Raw genomic sequence first — 21,457 nt, 5'->3', positions numbered from 1 at the left:
AACATCAGCTGGGAGCAACAGATACAGCTGGGCATCATCTGCAGAGGAATCGAAGTCTAGATTGTCTTGTCTGATAATTGCGTCAGGAAGCAAAGACTCTGTGCCAAACACCAGAAAATATCTGTCATCAACACATAATAGAAGGCAGGGAAGGCCAGCAAGGTCTTCAGATGCAGTAACAATCTGGAACTGGTCAATAGCTCATAAAAACAAAGGGAAAACAAGACATAAAGCCGTCTTTGTGACTTCAAGAGAAGTTGCTGAGATTAAGCCCAACAGATCTTTGAGGATTCCGATTGGGCTCTCTGTTACCTTTTGCACTAACTACTGCTTGAAAGCATCTGTTTGGAAGTGGAAGGGAAGGAATGTAGCACGTTGCCAGGGAAGACAAATGAATAATGACAGAAGGAAATATAGGAGGATAACAAAAGGAAATTATTCATCAAAAGGGTAGTGATGCTAAAATGCAAAAAGTTCATATGAGAACTAAAACTGTGTTTAAAAAATGCTTCTTCATACTGTGAAAGGAAAGGTAAAATTGTTGAATCGGTGAATCCTCCTGGACCACAGCTCATCTGGGTGTCAGCTGTGTTAAATGTGATGGGATGCTGTAGAGCTGGTCATCGGTAATGTGCTTTCTGGTACTGGGTAGGAGTGGCACCCCATGGGTTAGCAAGGTTTTTATGCTGTTTCTCTATGTTCTTCTCAAAGAACTTCAATTTCTGTAGTTCTGTTCTGGAAGGAGACCTTATTTGTTTTTAACAGTTATTAAAAATAGCACCTTGTCCCACAGAGCATCACATAAACCAGTAAGGTCCTCGTCTCCCCCCACAACTAATGTCCCATACTCCAATCAGATGAACAAGCCCTGAACATTTCTCATAATTACTGTACTTATTCTCCTGGTATTTTTTGCATACCAATGAAAAGGTATTTTTTAAGAAAAAAAAAAAAAGACAAAAAAAAAGACACCACCTGGTCTACTTTGTTACTCAGATACCTGTTTCTTGTTGTATGTGCATGAATGATGCACTCATGCCTGGAAGTCCTGAGCTGACAGGTAGGACTAAGACTGTCTGCTTATTTACAGGCTCCCTCCTCTCCTTTTCATTCTTCTCAGCCTCGTGTTTCTCAATGCACAAATGATATGTTTACAGTTTGGATCTTTAGATCTACAAGCTTTAGTTTTAGAGTGTGAATTCACCTCCATTAATTGCGAGCTGTATTTAATATTTATGCTAAAAGGACGTGAGGAGTGTTTGAATGAGCATGTTTTCCTTTGGAAAAAAAGGAGCTGAAAAATTACCAACCACTCTGGTTATAGTGTCTTGTAAAGATGCCAGCAGGCAGAATGTGATTTAAGGTGCACATTTTTGCAAATCAGCGCCTTCATAACAACACTGAAAGGAGAAAGAAAGAGGTGTGGGGGGATCCATGTTAAGATTAATATAGCCTCTTATCTTTACTTAATGCGGAAGTTCCCCGAAAGGATGAGTGGTTTAGATCACTGGTTCTTTCTTAATATTTTTTCTCCTTTTGCTTGCTTTTCTTTATTGTTGTAATCATATAAATGATGCCATTCATTGTATCTATCTTGCCTATTGGCTTGAGATGCTGAATATTAATTGAGCAGCATGATATCTGTTTTTCAAGCTTCATAGATAAGAAAACCATTTTTATATTGAAGTGCTTCATCCTCTTTTACTGTGATATTTTAAGACTTTCTTATCTTTGCCTATCATAGATGAAACCCCAAACTTCTGAGACCTTGATTTGGTTATAAACAGGCTTTCAATAGCAGATTTTTACAGAGGTATGTAGATGGTTGTCCTGCTATTAAACTTGGTTCTTTATTTCAATACATTGGCTTTAATTTTTTTAAGCCATTGTGATTCTGGATTCTCAGTCTCTCTCTGCAGTTCTGAAGAAGAGAGGAAGAAACAGGCTTTTGTCTTTCAAAGGACAGTTGAAAGACTTTTTGTTAGTATTTGGCCTTGCTTCAAAATATGCACTTTTGAGTATGACAAACTAGCTACTACATAGGCATCTTGAACTTAAGTGAGTAAAAATGTTTTTGAAGTATTGAGTTTTTTTAACAGTTGGTGTTTTTTCTCAAACATAGAAGTGTGTTCTGATTTACATGCTTGTAGAGCTATATAGGTAGGAACGATAATGTGGTGTCCGCAACCAAAGTTGTGATGATATTGAATATAAAATTTTTCCAAAAGCAAGGGTCGGTTGCCAAGGGCTCTCAATCAGTTTTCCCTCTTTTTACCCAGCTGTGTGAATATCAAATTTCTGGGACTTTTGTGCACTTTTATCTTGAGAATGATGTTGTCTATAAGCTGTTTGAGGTGAGGTTATGAAATATAGTTATATTCATAACCCTTCTTTAGGGAGGGGAGTGCAATGTAACCTAGTGCCTGATCTTATCTGCTAATAGTTAATAAGTTAATTTAAAAGTATGTTAGTGTTATGCTAAATTGCTTTGATCTTTTTCCCCTGTTTTTATCTATCACTGAATGTTGAATAAAATCGTCATGTACTTGCTGATTGCACATTTATTAACTTTTCTGTAATTCTGTAGGTATCTGTAGTCTCTTCTAGTATCTGTAGGTGACTAGTCTGCTTTTAAAACAGCTGTACTTTTAGTCAGCAGTATTCTCTACACATCTCTACATGTAAAGAGCAGACCAGCTATTGAGCCATAGTCATGTTTATGGCCTGATGGAACCAGTAGTGGTGATGAGCTGCTGGGATGGAGAGATCTGCAAGTTCAAAGTAAACTTGTTACTGAAAATGAGTATGCCCATAGTGTACATAGTACAGCTGCAAGAAGTTGGCCATGTTTCTTTTTGAAGACAAACTTTTTGCCATAAAATTTTTCACTGTCTCTGCTGTCGGTCCATCTAGAAAAGGCAAGACTCTGTCTAGGTTTAACGTATTTGCAGATGTGTTGGCCAGGTTTCTTTTATATCTGTCTTAGTAATAAAAGGGGAACTAAAAAAGGGGAATAAAAGTTGGGGCTTAGGAATAGGATGAGGCTGCTGCTTTTCTTATTCTTATTCCATTCTGTTATTCTTATTCCATTTTATTCTATTCTTATTCTTATTCCATGAAGAATAGCTATCTGTACTTCTCCTCCACCCTTCAGTCTGGTATTTTTGTTCCTTTTAAGGCTCTAAGCAAGAGCTGGGTCCTTTTTCCATATGGGAGGTAAGGAACATTTCAGAATGAGATTTGAGGTTTACAGAATATCTAATTTATACAATTTTCTGTCTTTAAGAGGGAATTTTGTTCAGTTGGAGATGTACAGGGTATGAATTTGACAATTAAGAGAATTGTGCAGGGTTATTTTTGAGGCTGCCCAATGTTGAAAACAGATTTGGCCTTCCTGAAGGCTTTTTGAAAACCTGTGTTGTTACTGCATGTGTGTGTGTGATCCCACACACCACTAGCAGACATATTTTGTTTATTCAGCTCTACAGTAAATGTTTTGTGTTTTCTTTTTCCAAGTAACCAATTTATATACATGCTTCTGTCTTAACTAGGTACCTGCATCTTAAATAGATTTGGTTTTACATTTAAAATGATTATCTTACATTTTATGTTACTAGGCCAGGTACAAGCAGAGTCTTGATCCTACGGTGGATGAAGTTAAGAAACTGTGTACATCTCTGCGTCGAAACGCCAAGGAAGAGCGGGTACTTTTCCACTACAATGGACATGGTGTCCCCAGGCCAACAGTAAATGGGGAGATCTGGGTCTTCAATAAGGTGCGTCTTTGTGAAACAGTGCTGAACAGCTGAATTTTTTTTACTGTTGTATAAATTATTGAAGTGTTCTGTTAGAGAACAGCTGGATTTTCAGGGTTTAAAATGTGTTCACAGGTATTTGTTTGGTTCCCTGCTGACGGCTGTTTGCTTTCTTCATGTTCTTGAACTTCTGTGAGACCAAATAGGTTGTCCCTCACCTCCCAGTGGGACAGGAGGGTCTACTCTCAGATGCTCTAAAGCTCATTAGCAAAACACTGAAAAGCCAGCTACTTCCTTGCTTCATCTGCTTTTCAGAGGTAGCACCCCAGCTCTGTCATGTCTGGGTAAACTGTGAGGCTCCTCAATGGACTTGGCTTTGCTGCATTACATCACTGACTGATTATTAAGTTCTTACCATGAAGTTTATGCTTAAAATGTCTACTAACTCTGAACAGCCATTGTTCAAACTACCTAGAGATACTGCATGAGGACAATAAACCATATGGCTAGCTCTGCTTCCAGAGCACAGAGTACTGAAAAGCCCCCCCAAGTACAATATAAGAGGTATCTTCTGTTTTTTTAAAGAATTTGTTATTCCTGGTTAGCCATAGTTTGTAGCCATGGTTTGTACAGCTATGTAGATCACATGCAACACCCTTCGAGTGATTCCAAGTGTGACCTAAATGTACTTTGCTTTCCCTTTAGTTAAGCTATTTAGTTTCTATTAAGGGTAACTGATTTAGAATGGAATCTTAGGAAATTGAGAGATACTGCTTGTAGCTGAAAAGTACATTCAGCTGACATAGGACTTGCATTCATTATTATATATATGCTCCTATTTTATTTTGGGAGCTTACTGAGCTTCTTTTCTCATATTTCACGTGTATTATTTTTATAATTGAATGACCATTCACTGGTAATTTGAAAGAGCAGGGTAGAATGGAAGGGGAGAAAGTGCAAGAGGGCATCACTTTATTCTGGTGCATCTATTTGGAGACTTGATTAGTATTCAGACCAATAAACAATTGGTCTGAATACTAATTCATTTTGGAGCTGAATTTGGTGTTTAAGAACAAATAGGAGTGACCTTCTTCTTACTTAACAGCCAGTGGGTAATAAATAAGCCAGAAAGAACGCTGGGTGGAATGTGTTACACATGAAAGAAAAGGAAATTACTGCTCAATGAAGTTGTGTGTTGTGCCAAATGCTTTATTAAGAGCTTACTGGGTATTTGCCAGTTTGCCTGCAGTATCAGCTGGGATAATGTGGTGTGGACACCACTCGTGATTAGGAGCTGAGTTCTCTCTGACTTATCTTACAGGCGGTGGAAAAAAAAAATCTGATTGTCTTAGAGGTTGGTGGGGAAAGTTGAAGTTTAGTATTTTTTGCAGCATGTTACCAAATACTGGCTTTTTTTGGGAAAGAACAAATCAGGAGTGGAACTTCTCTTTTAAGCAAAGGATTCAATTTAAGGAAATACTGTGGGGGGGTATGTGGAAATCAGTGTTTAGAAATCAGTCTTAAAGAATTCAGTCTCAGATCTAAGCAGAGGGCCTAATGAGGCTCAGTATTATAGCCCTCTTGAATTGAAATAGTAGAGGTACTGAAATTTGACTGTGCTGACATTTTAAAATTAGATTTAAAATGCTCATGCATGCACTTGAAGTCTCAGTTATAAGAGCGTGAAGGCAGAGCTGAAAGGGACCTTGAGATCATCCAAGTGAGGGGCCAAAAGGAGTGAAACATGCCTTGCTGGTGGATGTGGTGTGTTACAGGCTGAGCTGTGTCTGTCGAAGCAAATAAAATTTTTTTGGAATTATACTGACTTCCCATGGGTTGAGCATCTTTCTCCTGTTCCCCAGAGTGTGTGGTCCGGGTGAGACTCGTCAGTCTGTTAGCAAGGTTTTGATGCAGGTGCTGCAGGAGAGTAGAGGGCAGTGTGGCAAACAGGAGGTGTGACGTCTGTTTTACTTCAAGGATAGGAGACAACAATGGAATTTCAAGAGTCTGTCCAAACATTTCAATATGCTTTTGTTCTCAGTCTGTAGATGCTCATTTTTCCTTTCCTTTTTTTTTCTCCCATAAAATTGGTGTGCAGCCATTATGGGGCTGCTGACGTAGGTGGTGACAGAAAGGACTTCTCCCACTGGGTTTGAGCAGCCGGCCCTGCCTTCCCTGTGCTCCTGCAGCCCAGCCTGCATGCAGCACAAGTTGGCAGAGCTGTACGGGTTAGCGACCTTGTGCCTTATGGCTGCCAGAGCTTTCTGGGATGCACAGACTAGCAGACCCAATGCCGCCTCTTTTCTGCCAGTTTACTGTGAGGGAAGAAGTAAAAGCTTTGCAGTGCTGTTGGTAGCTACTGGAAACTTAGAGGACCTTAGTACCTCTTCAGTTTTTTCTTTTTCACCCAAGTCCCCTGTAACAACTAGCCATCTTTGGAAATCTACTTTTGCTGTCACAACACTTAGGTTTGTTTATTACTCATGTTTTGTGAGAGGCTTTGGCTTTCAGCTCTTACTAAAGCTTATGGTGCCAGGAATGTCATGGTGTTGTTGGAATAACCCAAGCAATTCTGTGTTTGGGGTTGGAGGAGGTATGCTGCGGCTAGGGGAAAAGGATATGGCTGCTCGTAAGCATCTCTCCTGTAGCACCACAGATTATTTAAATCTCCCAACATGTGCCAGCAAGCTGTCAGAGACAGCAAATAGACATAGTGGTGCAGGAGCACTTTGTAATGATGCTGGAGAAAGTTCACAAAGTGTTAGATCTTCATTAATATCTTCCCCTTAATTTCTCAAGAGTTGGTATTTCAAAATTAATTTAGACCTCTGCCCTTGCACAGTTGGTGCTCTGTCTGAACTGATGTTTTAAAATGGTAATATAAGGAGAATGCTTCTCTTACATGCTTTATTATCTACTCCTCTGAAAAACTGTCTGCTTATGTAGCTGATTGAATTAGTTGACAAAGGGCTTGGCAGATGGACTGACATGTTCTTGAAGGTGTCCCAGGAACACCCGGATGGGTAGCCCTGCTCCAGCTCTGTCGTTTCTCTGACGGTGGGGTTGCAGAGCTGCCAGAGCTTATTAGCAGATTGTCCCCCTGCTCTGTTGGAGGGAGACATTTGCAGCTGATCTCTGTGCACTGTAAGAAGCCTTCCCTGCATGGCAGTAGTGTATTCGGGAGAGATTAAGCATGGTATATTCTGATATGTATATTAAAAAAGATAAAACCTTCAGGAAGTATCATGTAGCCTGATTCACTTCAGCTGCACTTCTCAGTCACTTTGTTCAGTTAACAGCATTCAAATGCTTCCAGAGAGGTGTGTGGAAGAGGGAGTATGGTACGATTTGGATAAGGCACTTGAAAAGCTAGTAGCTAAACTAACTTGGTCTTTAAGAACCAAACCTGCCTTCTCTCCTACAGACAGGTTTTCCTTGAGTTTAATTTTTTTATAGATTTTGACAAGTTGTGCTTGCTGTAGTATAAATACCTCTGGTTACCTTCACCTTTCAGGGTTCACCTATGAAGCAAGCCTTTCCTTTTGGTATTTAATCTAGCCTGGCAGATGAAGAGGAGAGTAGTAAATAAATAATCTGATACTCATTTGCATTCATTTTATTAGAATTTAAACCTGACCTTCTATATATGCTTTGTAGAAAAGAAGACAGTAGCGACGAGTGTGTCTGACTGCATTGCCTTGCAGCAGAGAGTGTGAGTGTGGGAAGGTGCCTGCTCCTCTTCCCTGTGCCCTTCCTCCTCCCCTCGAAACACATGCTTCAAAATTTACCTCAGCTCGGTAACGTTGTGGGGTCAGAGACAGCATTAAGGGAAGCAGAAAGTATTTTCAGTTGTAATTTTTTTTTCCTAGCTTATAATCACAGCTGCTCAGCAAATGCAGTGCTACTCCAAGGCAGCACGTGAAGGCGTTTATAGTGCTTTAGTTTGTTAATTTTTGGTTGGCAGCTTGACAAACAAAATGTTCCTGAACTCTTTCGGTTAGAGAGATAATAAGACGTATAGAAAGAACTGGGGATGGATTCCTGTAAGTTCATTGCCACAAGGTTCGTTTCCTGAGATTTCTGAAGGGATTCCACGAAGTTCAGAAATCCCAGGACAGAAGCTGAACACAGCAATCTTCTGAGGAAGCTTTTTAGCTTTAGAGAAATCTCTTTAGAGAATACTCTTCAAGCATTGTTTCATCTTTGATAGGAAATGGAAAGAGAAATTGTGCCATGCTTTGGAAGGAATGATTATTTTGAAAATGTCCTTTTCCTTGGTCTGTTATGTCTTACTGGTGTACAAAAAGATGTGAAATGTGTGCATTATCAGAAGCAAATTCTGCTGCTAATGTGAGAATATGCAACACAAAATGTGCATCATCATTGCGTTTGTTAAGTCCTTTGGAAACTATTTACATACCACTCATCCTGTCCACAGCTCTGCTGAAACATCCTCTGTTTGACCAAATAAGGGCCAGAAGCTGCAGTCCTCCTTCATGCTGTAGCAGATTGCCATGGCTTGTTGTTTTAACTGGCTGCTCTTGTTGAGTTGCGTTACAAGCCAGTACTTAATTATGGAGTTGTACCTTATTTTACTGTAGGCTTTCTGCTCTGGCTCTCTGTACAGTATTGGCATACAAAGGAAGGGTTGAGACAGTCCTTGTAAACCAGTTAATTTGGCATTGTCTGGCATTTTGCCAGATTTTGAAGATGCAATAACATGCTTTTCATCTATTTATTGTGAGTGCTGTTGTATTAATAAGGAGCAATGTTCTTTTTCTAGTTTTGCTTGCTACTATTTTCTGAGAAAATCCCAATGTGGTTTCAAAAAGGTAAAAATCAACCCCCCTACCCCGACTTCAAACATGTTTATTCTGAAGTTCTGGGGAGCTTCTCTGCAAAATCTGAAGAATGGGGTTTTTTTCATATTTTTGAGTTGTTTGTTAAGCATTTGCTTCTGAAATCTGTTCAAAATCAGTTTCTAGTTTAGTTTTTTGTTGTGTCATTCCTTTAAACAGTCACAGAGGGATGGTGGGAGCTGTGTTAACAGAGCAGAAACTTTCTTGCTAAAAACCAAAGTCAATACTGAGAACAAAACATACGGACAGGCCCAGCATGGCAGAGACAAGATGAGCAAGCATCAAAAGATCACCCTGAGCAACCGTGCTAGAAAACTATTATTTAACATTCCTTTTTTCTTCAAACTATCTCATTTACATATCATTAGCAAATTTGATAAGTTATATGTGACCCCACAGTAAAGTTGGAACATAAAATTCTTCTGGCTGGAAATATCATAATATTAATCAGAGCTATAATCCAGTCTTAACTGTAGCAACATGCATTATAAATACAAAGTTAAAACAGTGCATGCCCATAAAATCTTATTGATTACATGTGTCAGAGCAGGCTGTTTGTTTGTTTTTTTTTTTTTTTGTAACTTACTATGATTGGAATGTGCTTAAACTGAGTGATGTCCTTAACAAAGGTCTGGGCCAAGGGTGAGTTGTTCATGTATCGTTCTGTACTGCAACAATTTGCAAAGCTCCTGACTCCCTAAAACTTTGGCTTTTATAAACAATTTTTCCTATTAATTTTAATGAAATAACCAAAACTTTTAAATATGGGCAAAACTGGATTTTGAAATGACTTACTGTTTCATACCTTATCTAACATATGGTTTATGATCACTTCTGTCTTTATATAAGCTGATATGTGTCCTTGAAAATTTGATTTTTGTAAAAGTTTACTGGTTTTATTACAGCTATTTTAAGTCTCTGGAATTTAAATGGGAGTTATGATCCCATCCATCATTCTGCTGATGTTAATAGGAACATCACGGCTTTTACTGTAGATTTTGGGCAGAGTTCAATGCTGTACGAACATGAACAGGTTGCCCTCTGGCTGCGGATGGGAAGGATTATGCAGTCAGCCGCTGTATATTTGGTAGTGACTCTTTACAGGCTTAAATGGGAGAAATGTGCTTTGGTTTATATTTCCAGTTCTGCCACTTAGTTTAGGGTGTGGCCTTTCATAGCTAATTTTAAATGTCTGATATTTTATCCTCCTTGTATTTTAAGAAGTTCTTGCCTTCAATTATTTAGGAGGGGTCAAGATGGAAGACAAAGAACAAAATACTTCATATTTACAGAAACTGAATTGTTGGTACTTCACTTTGTTGAAGGCAGGCTTTGTTGGTTTTAATTTTACTGGATAATTCTGGAAGTTGCACAGAAGTTAAAGGCTGTAATAAAATTATGAAGCATCTCGTTAAACTAAGCATAGCTGCTGATGGGCTACAGAGTCTTAATTATCAATCTTGATTTATTGATGAAGTTTTCAGTTTAAGATGTTTGATGTTAAATTAGAGACAGCTGGTTTACATTCTTTATCAGTGTTGCAGAAATTTGAGATAAAATTGGACTATTAAATGCTGGTTGGAGTTGTTAGCATATATAAAAGCACTCTTTGCTGAGTTTTAGAATTTTAGTTTAGAGTTGAGTGTTTTAAACAATACCACAATAAAATCTACTTGTCGTTTTTGTTGGAATTGGGTTCATAGTCCTCATTATTAGTAGATGTTGATTGGTATTTGTATTGATTAATATGCCCAATGTTCAATCTAGGTTTTATTTTGTTATTTCAGAATTGGGATTTTTTTGTATGTATTTTATCATCTCACCAATGCACGTTTTGTTGCTTCTCTGTCTCTTTATAACTTGAGTGTTTTGGTTTTTTTCTTCTTATAGAACTATACTCAGTATATTCCTCTCTCCATATATGACCTGCAAACTTGGATGGGCAGTCCTTCCATTTTCGTCTATGATTGCTCTAATGCTGGCCTTATTGTCAAGTCATTCAAACAATTTGCACTACAGAGGGAGCAAGAGTTGGAGGTGAGATCAGTCTATTGCAAAGGTTTAATTTGTGTTTGTGCTGCAGGGTTAAGTTTAAGCTTGCTTTGCTATATACAGCTGAAAAATGTGTTTAAAACTCTGTTGGAGGGCAAATTAATTTGCAGATAATTTTGCCACTCCAATCTTTCTGGTTCAGTTTGCTATCCTATTAAACTTGGAACAATTTTTAATACAAGCACTAATTAAATGGTAATGTTAATAGAATCAATTTGTGCCCTAATGGTCTTTTCTGCTAAGATAAATGCTGAGGTGAACTAGACATATTTATTTTAGTTGCAAAAGTCTGGTATCTGGGTATGTATTTGGATGCAGTTAGAGTTTTGTGCTGTTGAAGTGAATGTGAAGGTGTGAAACAAAATAAAAGAAACCTGATGCACAGAGGGATTATCACTGGTGGTTTCAGTTTCGCAGAGTGCTTAAATTGAATGTGTTTCTAATGAAAAGCTGTCTTTCATTGCAAATGTAATTACTAATAAATTTACTGAAGTAAATCTGAAATGCAAAGCAGAAGGTAAGAAGTCAGGATTCTTTGTGCAGCAACTTGGGATGGCAAGACTCCCCATGGCCAGAAATTCCTGCTAGCTTTAGCTTGCAGAGAAAGCATATTTTTCAAAGGTTAACTTTTTTTACTCTCACAGTTCTAAGACACTATTTAAAAAAAAAAAAAATCAAGGAAGGAATATTAATTAATTAGGCAACTGACTGTCACAAATACAACCCTCAAGCAGGTCTTAACAGTATCCCTGGCTACAATTCCTTTCTTCTAAATTCCAGTTTTTGGAGATGCTTTTGTGGTGACTCTTTTGGCAGGTGGGAATTCCATTCTACTGACAGAAAACAGTCTTAACAGCTTGAGATATGTAGATTGTTTCATTATTCCTTCTCTTCAACCAGTGATAATGCCATTTTTTGTAAAGATAAGAAACTTCCCGAAGAACATGAAACTGCAAGACACAGATCAATAGTATTGGTAGTAGATGCTTTTTGAACGTTACCATCTTTTTAAGTCAAGGAAAATGTCTGGTGGTCACGTTCTGTTCTCCTTTTGCAAGTTTCCTATCGGCCTGCGACTTCCATTGTGATATTTTTTGGAGCCTTTCTCTTTTGTTTGTACAAAGCACCCTTCTGGATTTTTGTTTCATTTTCTCATTCTGTTCCTAAGCAGGTTAAAAATGGGCCTAACTTTACCTTCCCTTTCCCTGCTCTCTTCATGAATTTCCTTTTATCCTTGGCTCTTGCTGAGCTCTAGAATGACTTTGAAGCTGTTTTGGAAGGAAGGCAGCCGCAAGTGTCTCTGTTGGTTTCTGCTGTGAGACAGATGAATTGCTTAGGTGAAGCTTGGGCTGGAAAAGTTCCTCTCTGCAAGTCAGACAAACCTGACTTTCTGCAGACAAGGACAGTTGGTTACAGAGAGAAAGATAAGCATGAGTAACGATGTCAGTCTGTATTTCAACAAAAATACTAAATTCCATTTGTTCTCTTTTATTTTTTTATTTTGTGAAATATGTGAGGTTACATGAGAAAACTGCTTTAGTATTTCTTCTCTTTGCAACATAGGATAAAACTACCAGTTAATTTGATTATGAAAATACTTTCAGGCTTATATGTCAGCTTCCCATTCTGTATCTTTAGATTTCATTAGCTACTGATCACTTACTGAGATAACTGCTTATTATTAATAGCGGAAGACCTGGTAACAGAGATAGAAAAGTGCTTACAGTGTTATACAAAGTATGGATGTGAATTCATTCAGAAAACTATAAATTATTGAATTGTTCAAATTCATGAAAGGTGAAGTAAAGCTGGAACTGGTACTCAAGAGGGGCTACTAGAGTGATCAAGATAATTGTTAGACCATCTTACTGAAAGGAGATTAGAGGAGTTTGCCGTTCTCTTAATCTGACAGAGTGAAGGCTGAGGGAAGCCATGGCTGTTTGTTTTATTTTTTTCGGGATCCCCATTTTTTTGATAGCACAGAGCACTGGCCAAGTGCCATCAGGTTATACATGGTTCCACCAGAAACGTAAAAATTAATTACAACATATTTATAGGTAAGTTTGCAACCCCATTATACTGTGTTTTCATTGTTCATGGAATATAAAGGCTGGTATACTCTTTCTTAATGTAAAATCTAACTCTTGTTCAGCCTCCAAAGAGAGGGAAGCACAGAAAGAAATGATAACTTGGGAGTGATAGAAAAGCAGTTAACACTTCTCTAAGGTACCTGAGAAAAGATAATATTGTAGCACTGCATGGTACATTGTCTTCTTGAGAGAGCTGCCTCCAAAACAGCACTTGAATAGTAAATACTTTTTTTTTTTTTTTTTTTTGCCTTTGTTAGTAAATAAAGTATGGCTAGTGTGTGTGAGTGAAGAGCTGTGTGGATAGAAAGAAGTATATCAGTTTCAGTAAGAAGATGACTTTGTTTACCAGAGGCAGGAATCTGTCATATCTTATCCTGGTGGACAGATTGCAATTGGAAATTATTTTTTATGTTTGGCAAGACTGCTTGTCTGAGGGAGGTGAGGTTGAAGGCAGATCTAGCTCTGAAGACGCCAGAGCCAGTTCTGCTTTTTGGGGGGATGGGGAATGGGTAGTGGAGATAATTTTGCCACTTGATTATAGCTTTGTATCGTGTAATTATAGGGCAGCAATTAAGCTAATAAGGTCTACCAATCCCCATCATTCTTAATACGTTATAGTGTTTGCAAAGTTAAATGCTGTTGATGTGAGGACTGGTGGTTTCCCTGGACTGTGGTAAACTTGACTATTTCAGAGAAATATCTGTGAACTGTTTTAATTGTCAACTGGATGGGAAGTTAAGGATTTGGTTTAATATGTAGCTAAACAAAAGCACATATTTTGCAGATAAGAAACATCCCTTTAGCAGCATGATGTGGCTATGATGTGGCATAGTATTAAGTGTGATAAATTAGTTTAAGAGTTCATTTTTCCAGTTGATCCTGCCTTTATTTGTTTTGGTTTTGTCCTGATATTTGTAATAGAAGGCTGTTGTTTTCCTTTCCCAAAAGACATTTTTCAGACCTGGAAACTGACCCCAGCTTTCAGTAACTGGAATTCCTGGTTATTGTACTGTTTGGCATCACTAAGCACGACAGCAGTAAGGCCAGTGTGAATATTGGTGGTGGAAGAGGGTGCAGAGGGCTGCCTGGCAGGCACTTGACCTTCTGCCACTACAAGAAAATGGCAGGTGAAATGATGTCTACAGAGCAGGCAGTAACCTGCCTAGAAAACACCTTTGCTATGCCTGCCTTGGCGCTCTGAGCTCTGTTCGTAAAGTGTAGTGGAAGTGATGGCACTGGGTGCTCTTGATCATCTAATTAGCTAGCTCCGATGCTTCTGTGAGTGTATATAAATACACAGTAATTCTGGAGAATTAAGCAGGCATTTTATGTGTGCTGTACTAACAATGATAAAAGAGGAGGCTGGTTATTTCTGACTAATTTTCTGTGTAATTGTGACATTGTGTTTCCTCTGATTCATACTTGGTTTCATACAGCAAAGGTCTGCTGTCTTAAGGCCACGTTTGAGGTATACAGAAATGAAGGCTGAAATATCTCCTAGATGTGTGCTTTGCTGCACGAGATACAACTTTTTGATTTGCAGCTTCATTGTTTGAATTTTTCAACAGCGTTCCTTACAACTGCATACTAACTTGTTTTGTTCTTTGTGTAGGAATTTGGTGTTGCGGTGGGAGCGCCTGTTCGTTTTTCCCTCCAGCAGGGTATATGACTAACGAGTCCTAATTGGAGCTGAGGAACTCAGTTTTTATTTTTCCATCTTCAACATTAATTCTCAAAAAATTAGCTTAACAACAGCACAGCAGAATGTTGTCTGGCATTAGCATCATGTCTGGGGGGAGAGTTTTTCTAATCCACCATCTGCTGGGAGAGAGGAACATCTCCTTTTCTGTAGTTGCATTAATGCCTTCCACAGGGGAAGAGGATTCTCACAGCAGGAGTTGTGTGAAGGTGGCAGGTCTGGTCAATACTTGAAATTGCCCCGAGACAGAAACTAGGAGTTCAGTTCCTCTCAAGTTTACCTTGAAGAAGTCTGTTAATTCAAAAAAGGCTTGGTTTTCTATCAAGTGCTTGTTTCTCAGTCTAATTATATAGGTACATAAATGTTTTCAGTAACAGTGGTTTAAAATACATATATTGTTTCCCTTTTTGTTAATTACAAGCAGTAATACTTGCAAAACCGTTAGCTCTTCCTCTGGATAGACAGAGTTCTTGCAAGTAGCAAACCTGAGTGCTCCTTGGCTTGGGCAGCTATAATTTGTTTTCAGATTACCACCATCTTACAGGAATGATAGCACGTTTCAGTATAATTGATAACATAATATTACAACTATTATTTTGTCTGAAAGGCTGAGGATTGTCAGTTGCCCTGAAATAACAATAAGTAACACAATAAGTACTCTGTTGATAGTAAGGAATTTTTACTTGCAAAGCTTACACAGGAAAATATGCATCCCTTTGCTTTGAGACTGTGTTTCTGCTGAAAGAAGTTGCGAGTTATGGCCTGCTGCAAGGTCTATATCTGGTTGACTGCTTACAGAAAACAGTTAAAGATTGTAGATAAATGCATACTGATAATTCTGGTAACCTTTCATATATGGTAACTTTATGTACTTTATTTACTATTCTTACAGTTGTGAATGAGTACATTTTTGCCAGTTTATGTTTTTTAACCTTTCTTTAGCCTTCTACTTACTCCATATCTTGCCCTAATAAAAAGTTACATTTATGAGGGAACCAAGCAGTCTAGAAAGTCTGACTTCAGTGGATGTTCTAAGGATGCAAAAATAGATGTTCATAGTGGGCTTTACTCAACCGTCTTTTTTTTTTTCTTCTTTCTTTTTCTCCTTTCTTTTACTTGTAAAAGAATGTTTTGCTACATCATTATCCCTAGAAGTCTGGCAAGATCTGTAATTACTAGCTGGTATTGTATGTTCATTTTATGGTTGTTAGTAGTTCATCTCCTAATGGACAAATATTTACACTGCATGTGTCACAGCTTCTTTAGTTTGTTTTACTGTGTAGAAGCCAAGAGTGGAGCAGGTCTTGGAGTATGAGCTACTTCCCCATCAGAACTGAGGGGCACTACCAGACCATGACAAATGTCAAGTCATCAGTGTTTCACACTACTCAGGAAGCAGAAAATCCATCTAAATGTACTTCCCACCTACGGAACCCATTTATGAGGATGCCCAGAGGGCAAGTCTTTCTTTAGGAAATGAATAGCCATAGCTAAGCAGTTTGACTGCTTTATATTTATAAATCTGGGAAGAGCTAATGCTTTTCCACACTGTCTCTCATGCCTTTCTCCTCAAATAAAAGAACTTTTCAGTATTTTAATTACCTTTTTTTTGTTTTTAGCATACAGCTTAAGTTTTATTGAGAGTAAATGTCAGTAGAGGACAAGTGATGACTTGAGGCTAGCTTCATTTCCACCCAAGGTATGGCATGAATCTTTGCTGAGAGCAGCACAACTCAACTGAGAGCAAGGACAGGTCTTAGCTAATGTGGACAACTTGGGAAAGTCAAAGTGTGTCACTGCTGCCTCTGGGATTAGAATGGAAAAAAAATATTTAAAGAATCAAAAAGCTTAATAGGTTGCAGAATTTGTGAAATAGCATCTGAAACTTCTCTGTAGCTTATGAGGTTGCTTTGCTAGACAAGAGGTATATGATTGTGCCAGGCTCTGGGTTTGTAACACAAGTATTCTGTTCCCCATCAACCCTTCTGAGACACCAAATGGATTTCCTCTTCAGATAGACAGAATTTTTCATGTATAAAGATGGTAAAGAATGAGTTTATTAGTCAACTGTATCACCTTACTCAGTTGGAAAAAAAAAAAAATGAAACTGGCTGAAGAGTTGGTCTTTGAAAGAACGTACTTCTGTTAACTTTGATAACACAGCATATAGATCACTTTGATGGGTCTTTGCTTTCTAACTGTTACATGAAAGGGCAATGAAGACACCACACGTGTTACATTTCTTTCTGCTGTTACTTTAAGAATCTTTGAGTACCATAGATCAAAATTATGTTTTTCATTCTGTGAACTATTAGTTTCAAAAATCATACTCTTAATCAAAATTTTAATTAGGAGAATCACTGTGGTTTTGAAAAATGGGAATACTGATATATATGGTATTTCTACTTTATGGACTGATGTTTGGACAGATTAATCAATTGCCATAGTGCAGGTCAGAATTTTAGAAACTCAACTCTTTCACAGCAGACTTGACTCTAATTTAAAAAAAAACACTGAATATGCCCATGTAAGTGTCTGCTCTGTTTCCCATTCTTTCTTGCCTTTTGAAAATTGATCTACAGCATGTGGAGTGAGAGAGTTGAATAACATTTATACAAAACTGGTTCTTGTCTGCAGATGCATAAATGCCATCGGACCAATGCATTCCATCAGTCCATGGCTAGCATGAAATCTGCACTAACGTGTGTCCCAGTTCTGAGTATTTTAAACAGGTGATTAAGCCCAATTAAATATAAACTAATTGAATCTTGGAAAATTATGTCTTGTTAGAACAGTTCTAGATCTTGAGATGCAAAGACCTTACCTTAGAATTATTTTTCAGTGTAATATTCACTGCTTAGAGCAGAAATTACTGTGTTTTTTCCATCCAGAGGAATATGTATTAGGACCTTGAACACTTTTACTAAAGCATTGATTAAAACTTGTATCTGCTGATATGTTAATATTTGCATTGCAAAAGGCAGTGCACATTTCTTTTTCTCTTTATTTGGAAGATAGCCTCTCTAGTTACATACAGTAATTTTCTCTCTTCCTTTTTCCAGCTTGACCTTTTTGCTCTAGTGAAGTAGAAACATGTATGGGGAGAAACACAGGGAGTTTGGTATTCTTCTGGCTTACCTACAATGGTCATCTCTATACTCCGTGGCAGGAAATGCTGCCTAGTACAGCCAAAAGAATTGCATTTTTCCTTTTGAAGCTATTCTGGCATCTGTGATGAATGGTTATGAGCCACAGGAAGGATGTTTTTTGCTTAAATGTAAAAGAAAGAATAATTAGCCCAACTTGCTTCTACAGTGCTTGATTCCAAGCTGGCAGATGTGAACTGAAGACTCTGAAGTGGTGATCACAGTTCAGTCTGTTGCAAGTTGCAGGTTTTGGTGTGTGGTATCATATGGTAAATACACTTAAATACTGTTAATTGTATGTGAGTTAAAGCTATGGCTGGTGCTACAATGTCGTAAATTTCTCCGAATCCAGAGATCCATTGAAATTTGTCAGCTCTCCATTGGTTATTTTCAAAATGGTACAGAAATTAACTTCACTGAATTCACTGCCTGAGTAATTTCCTTGATCTCTCCAGGTGGCTGCAATTAACCCAAACCATCCACTCGCTCAAATGCCTTTGCCGCCATCGATGAAGAACTGCATACAGCTGGCAGCATGTGAAGCCAATGAATTGCTACCCATGATCCCTGATCTGCCAGCTGACCTTTTCACATCATGCCTTACTACGCCGATCAAAATTGCTCTGAGATGGTGAGTATCTTCCCCGTTATTGAAGGCAAGTGCATAATTTGTGTAGCTTCTCTGTTGAAATGATAGATTTGTTAATCCAAATGCTTCTCTAACCTAAAGTTTCTCTGTAATATTGAATTACTGGATTTGAACTATGCATTTGGGACAGCGTTTTATTAATCAGAACTAGAAAGGTGAAAATATTGTTATCTTCTACTTAATACGTTTTAGATTCCAGCTCAATATCTAGGTTTGCTCAGATTAAGGGATTTACTGTTCTGGGAATTAAATATCTGCTTCTTCAGAGAGCAGAAATACTACATAGTGCAATACAACTTTTTGTAAATTGTCCTTTGTACAAATCATATTCCAAATATTGCAGTTGCTGTAAATAATACAGTAGCATTAAATAATGCTGTAGTGAAAGAAATTGAGCGATAAACCAAAGAAGGATGTTATGGAATGACATACCAAGTTAATTAGGCAGAAAGTTATAAAAGACTGCTACAAATAGCAGGAGCTTTTGAAGAGCAATATTTTTACTCAACAATAGAGAAGATCATGACCAATTGTGGTGCCAGCTGAGGACATGGTGTGAGGAATCCAGCATGTGCGCCCAGGTAGTACATAGCTCTGTTGATTCATTCCTATCGGCATGTTTCACTTGATCCTCTCAAGGTTATGTGTAGGCCAGAATGAAAAACTCCAGGTCATTTGCTAGACTAGGTTAAAACAGGTGAAAGCCTATAGACATTGCAGACTATGGTAAGCAATTGAGTCGCCACAGCTTCAAGAGTTATTAGCTGTCTTTTGGAGATACTCATAATAACTTACAGTTCTTATACTCTTTCGGCCTTTAATAAGCAACCAACTACATGACTTAACTTGACCAGGTTCTCGTTTAGATATGTAGTGCTTTTGACTGATACCTTTTGCTCCTGTGAGGGACAGCACAAGATCTGTTTAATTTTTTGTCCTGTTTTTGATTTTGTGAGCTCACAGGGTATTTTCTTACAGAAGAGAGTCACAGCTTGTAAACACTGGCAGAAGTCTTGGATAATTTTGAAAAGCAGGGCAAAGAGCTTCAGTGACATTAGGAATATTTTCAAGGGAAGGTTTTGAGAGAGCTAGGGAGAAAATGGTTTTTCTGACCCAGGTGTCATGGACCAGGAGTCTGAAGTAATGGGAGACTAGCCTAGAGTTTCAGCCAAGGAATGGCAAACCTCTAAATAAGTTAGGCAGGTGTGTGCTCCTCTCATAGCTTTAAAAGCCTTTTCATCTTACTTTTTCTTTCTTCTGTTGTAAAAACAAAACATTACGTTGTTTTCCTAAGATACCAGTCTGGTTGCTATACTAACCACTCATCAAAACTCACAAGTGAACACTTGCGGGTATGCAACAGGATCAAGCTGGTTGATTAGCCAGAGACATTTGATCTTGTCTAATCCCGAGAGAATGATGTGCTTCTCTTCTGGGACAGGTGAACAGCAAGAGGAGGTTAACTTCCAATATAGCTGTTACTGTGACAGCTCTTCATTGGTGAAGTGACCACCTTGACATGGAGCTCTGCTAGCTTGCTCTTCCTGATGCTGATGTGCTGCTGGTAGGCTAGCTCTGAACTCTGCCTGCTATGTGAAAATTCTCAAGCTGCCTGCATAAATCCTTGTCTTTTAAAAGCTGAAGAAAGTTACTATGCGGCAAAATTCCTTTAGGGGAACTTTGAGAAATACTATGTTTTATAACCAAGAAAATAAGGTCGCAGGGAACTACTTTTATCATACGGCTGCTAATCAGATCACTGCTATTCAAATGTGAAGAAGTTTAGATTTCTGCTGTTTTTATCTATGGAGAAAGACTTTGAAATTTAACTGAATGTTCCACCTGATTAGCTCAAGGCTAGCAGCAGGTGACAATGAATGCAATTTGGTAAATACAAATGATGTGGTTTTTTTAAAATTACTTGTTGAATGGAGTCCACAACCAATAAATAAACAGTGGCACAGGATTCAGCAAATGGAGGTTTAAGTTTGGCTTCAGGGAGAATGTTTCACCAAAACACCATGTGAATGTGGAGAGAAGAGTGGAACAATTGCTTTTCAGGGTGGATATGCTGAGGCTTGCAGTTATTCTGAATAACTCATTATTGTGCATGTGTGTTAAATCAATACCATGCAGACACAGTGACACCACTTAATTCGTGCTGTTTTCACTAATTCATTAAATCTTTGTGAGAATCCCTAGCATGGGCTTTGATGCCTACTGAAGATTAACTGGTTTATAGCAAACTGAAGCTTTGTAAGTGAAGTGAAAACTATCAGCATTGGGACTTCAGGGTTCTCTTTCCCTTGCAATTACTGGAACCATACTTTACAGTTTGTGCCATATTTAAATTGAAAATGCTGAGTGTCTGTAAGAGGTTTTTTTGGGTTTTGGTGGTGTTTGTTTGTGGTGTGGTGGTTTTTTGGTTTGTTGTTTTTTAGGTTTTTGGTTTTTTGGTTTTTGTTTTTTTGGTTTTTTTTTAGGAAGTCCCTTCCAAACATTTATACTGCTTTATACAACAGTGTTTAATGCGCAGTTTATATAAACTGAGAAAGGGTTTTTTTGGATATTATGATGTGTTCAGGAATTTTCTGTTACTTCATCTCCATGGGAACGTGGCTGAGGGGGTGATCAGGGCAGGTTCTCAAACAGAGCTACACCTGGCATAAGCATGAGATTCTCAGAGTTGTGTCTCGTTTGTGTGTGATAGGACATGCTGTGTTTGTAAAAAATGCAGCTCAGGGGAAGGATTTAAAACTATTAACCTCAGCTGTTCTTGGGGTAGATGCTGGTAGATGCCATGCAAACTCCTGGACAAGTAAAGCATTTCCTACAACATCTACTCCAATGATTACGTGTGTTGCTTACTGCACACAAAAGAATTTATGCTTTATTCTCTGATGAAAATTGTTCTCCTTTCATATTCCCTATTGATTGGCATTATTATGGTTATGTTTTTATCCATGCAAGTCCTGTAAATAATAAGTGCTTGCTTGCAGAGCATTGTTATTCACTGCTGTTAAACATAATACATGCAAAGGCAGACTCTCCTGCATTCCAGCTGTTTGATGCAAACCGTATGTTGGTGTCTTAAAGCAGGCAGTTAACAAAAAACAAAGATGTAAACCTTTGTCATTGAAACTTCTCTTTTACTTTGGTCTAGCCCTTTTACTAAAGCTGATCCAGAACCCTGCAGAATTGCTTTTG

The 21,457-nt window shown here is 38.2% G+C and overlaps 1 protein-coding gene across 6 annotated transcripts in view; it reads left to right on the top strand.

Annotated features, from left to right (window-relative positions):
* The window catches only part of RPTOR (regulatory associated protein of MTOR complex 1), a 210,571-nt gene that overhangs the window by 79,334 nt on the left and 109,780 nt on the right, over window positions 1-21,457 (top strand). For all 6 annotated transcript variants that reach the window (XM_041123882.1, XM_041123884.1, XM_041123883.1 and 3 more), the window contains exons 4-6: window positions 3,618-3,776; window positions 10,505-10,651; window positions 18,057-18,232. In XM_041123882.1, the coding sequence (XP_040979816.1) occupies window positions 3,618-3,776; window positions 10,505-10,651; window positions 18,057-18,232 (482 nt within the window). The remainder of the gene's footprint in view (window positions 1-3,617; window positions 3,777-10,504; window positions 10,652-18,056; window positions 18,233-21,457) is intronic.

This window comes from Aquila chrysaetos, chromosome 5 (genome assembly GCF_900496995.4).
Source record: "Aquila chrysaetos chrysaetos chromosome 5, bAquChr1.4, whole genome shotgun sequence".
NCBI lineage: Eukaryota > Metazoa > Chordata > Aves > Accipitriformes > Accipitridae > Aquila > Aquila chrysaetos.
This window is presented reverse-complemented; position numbering and strand designations above follow the sequence as displayed.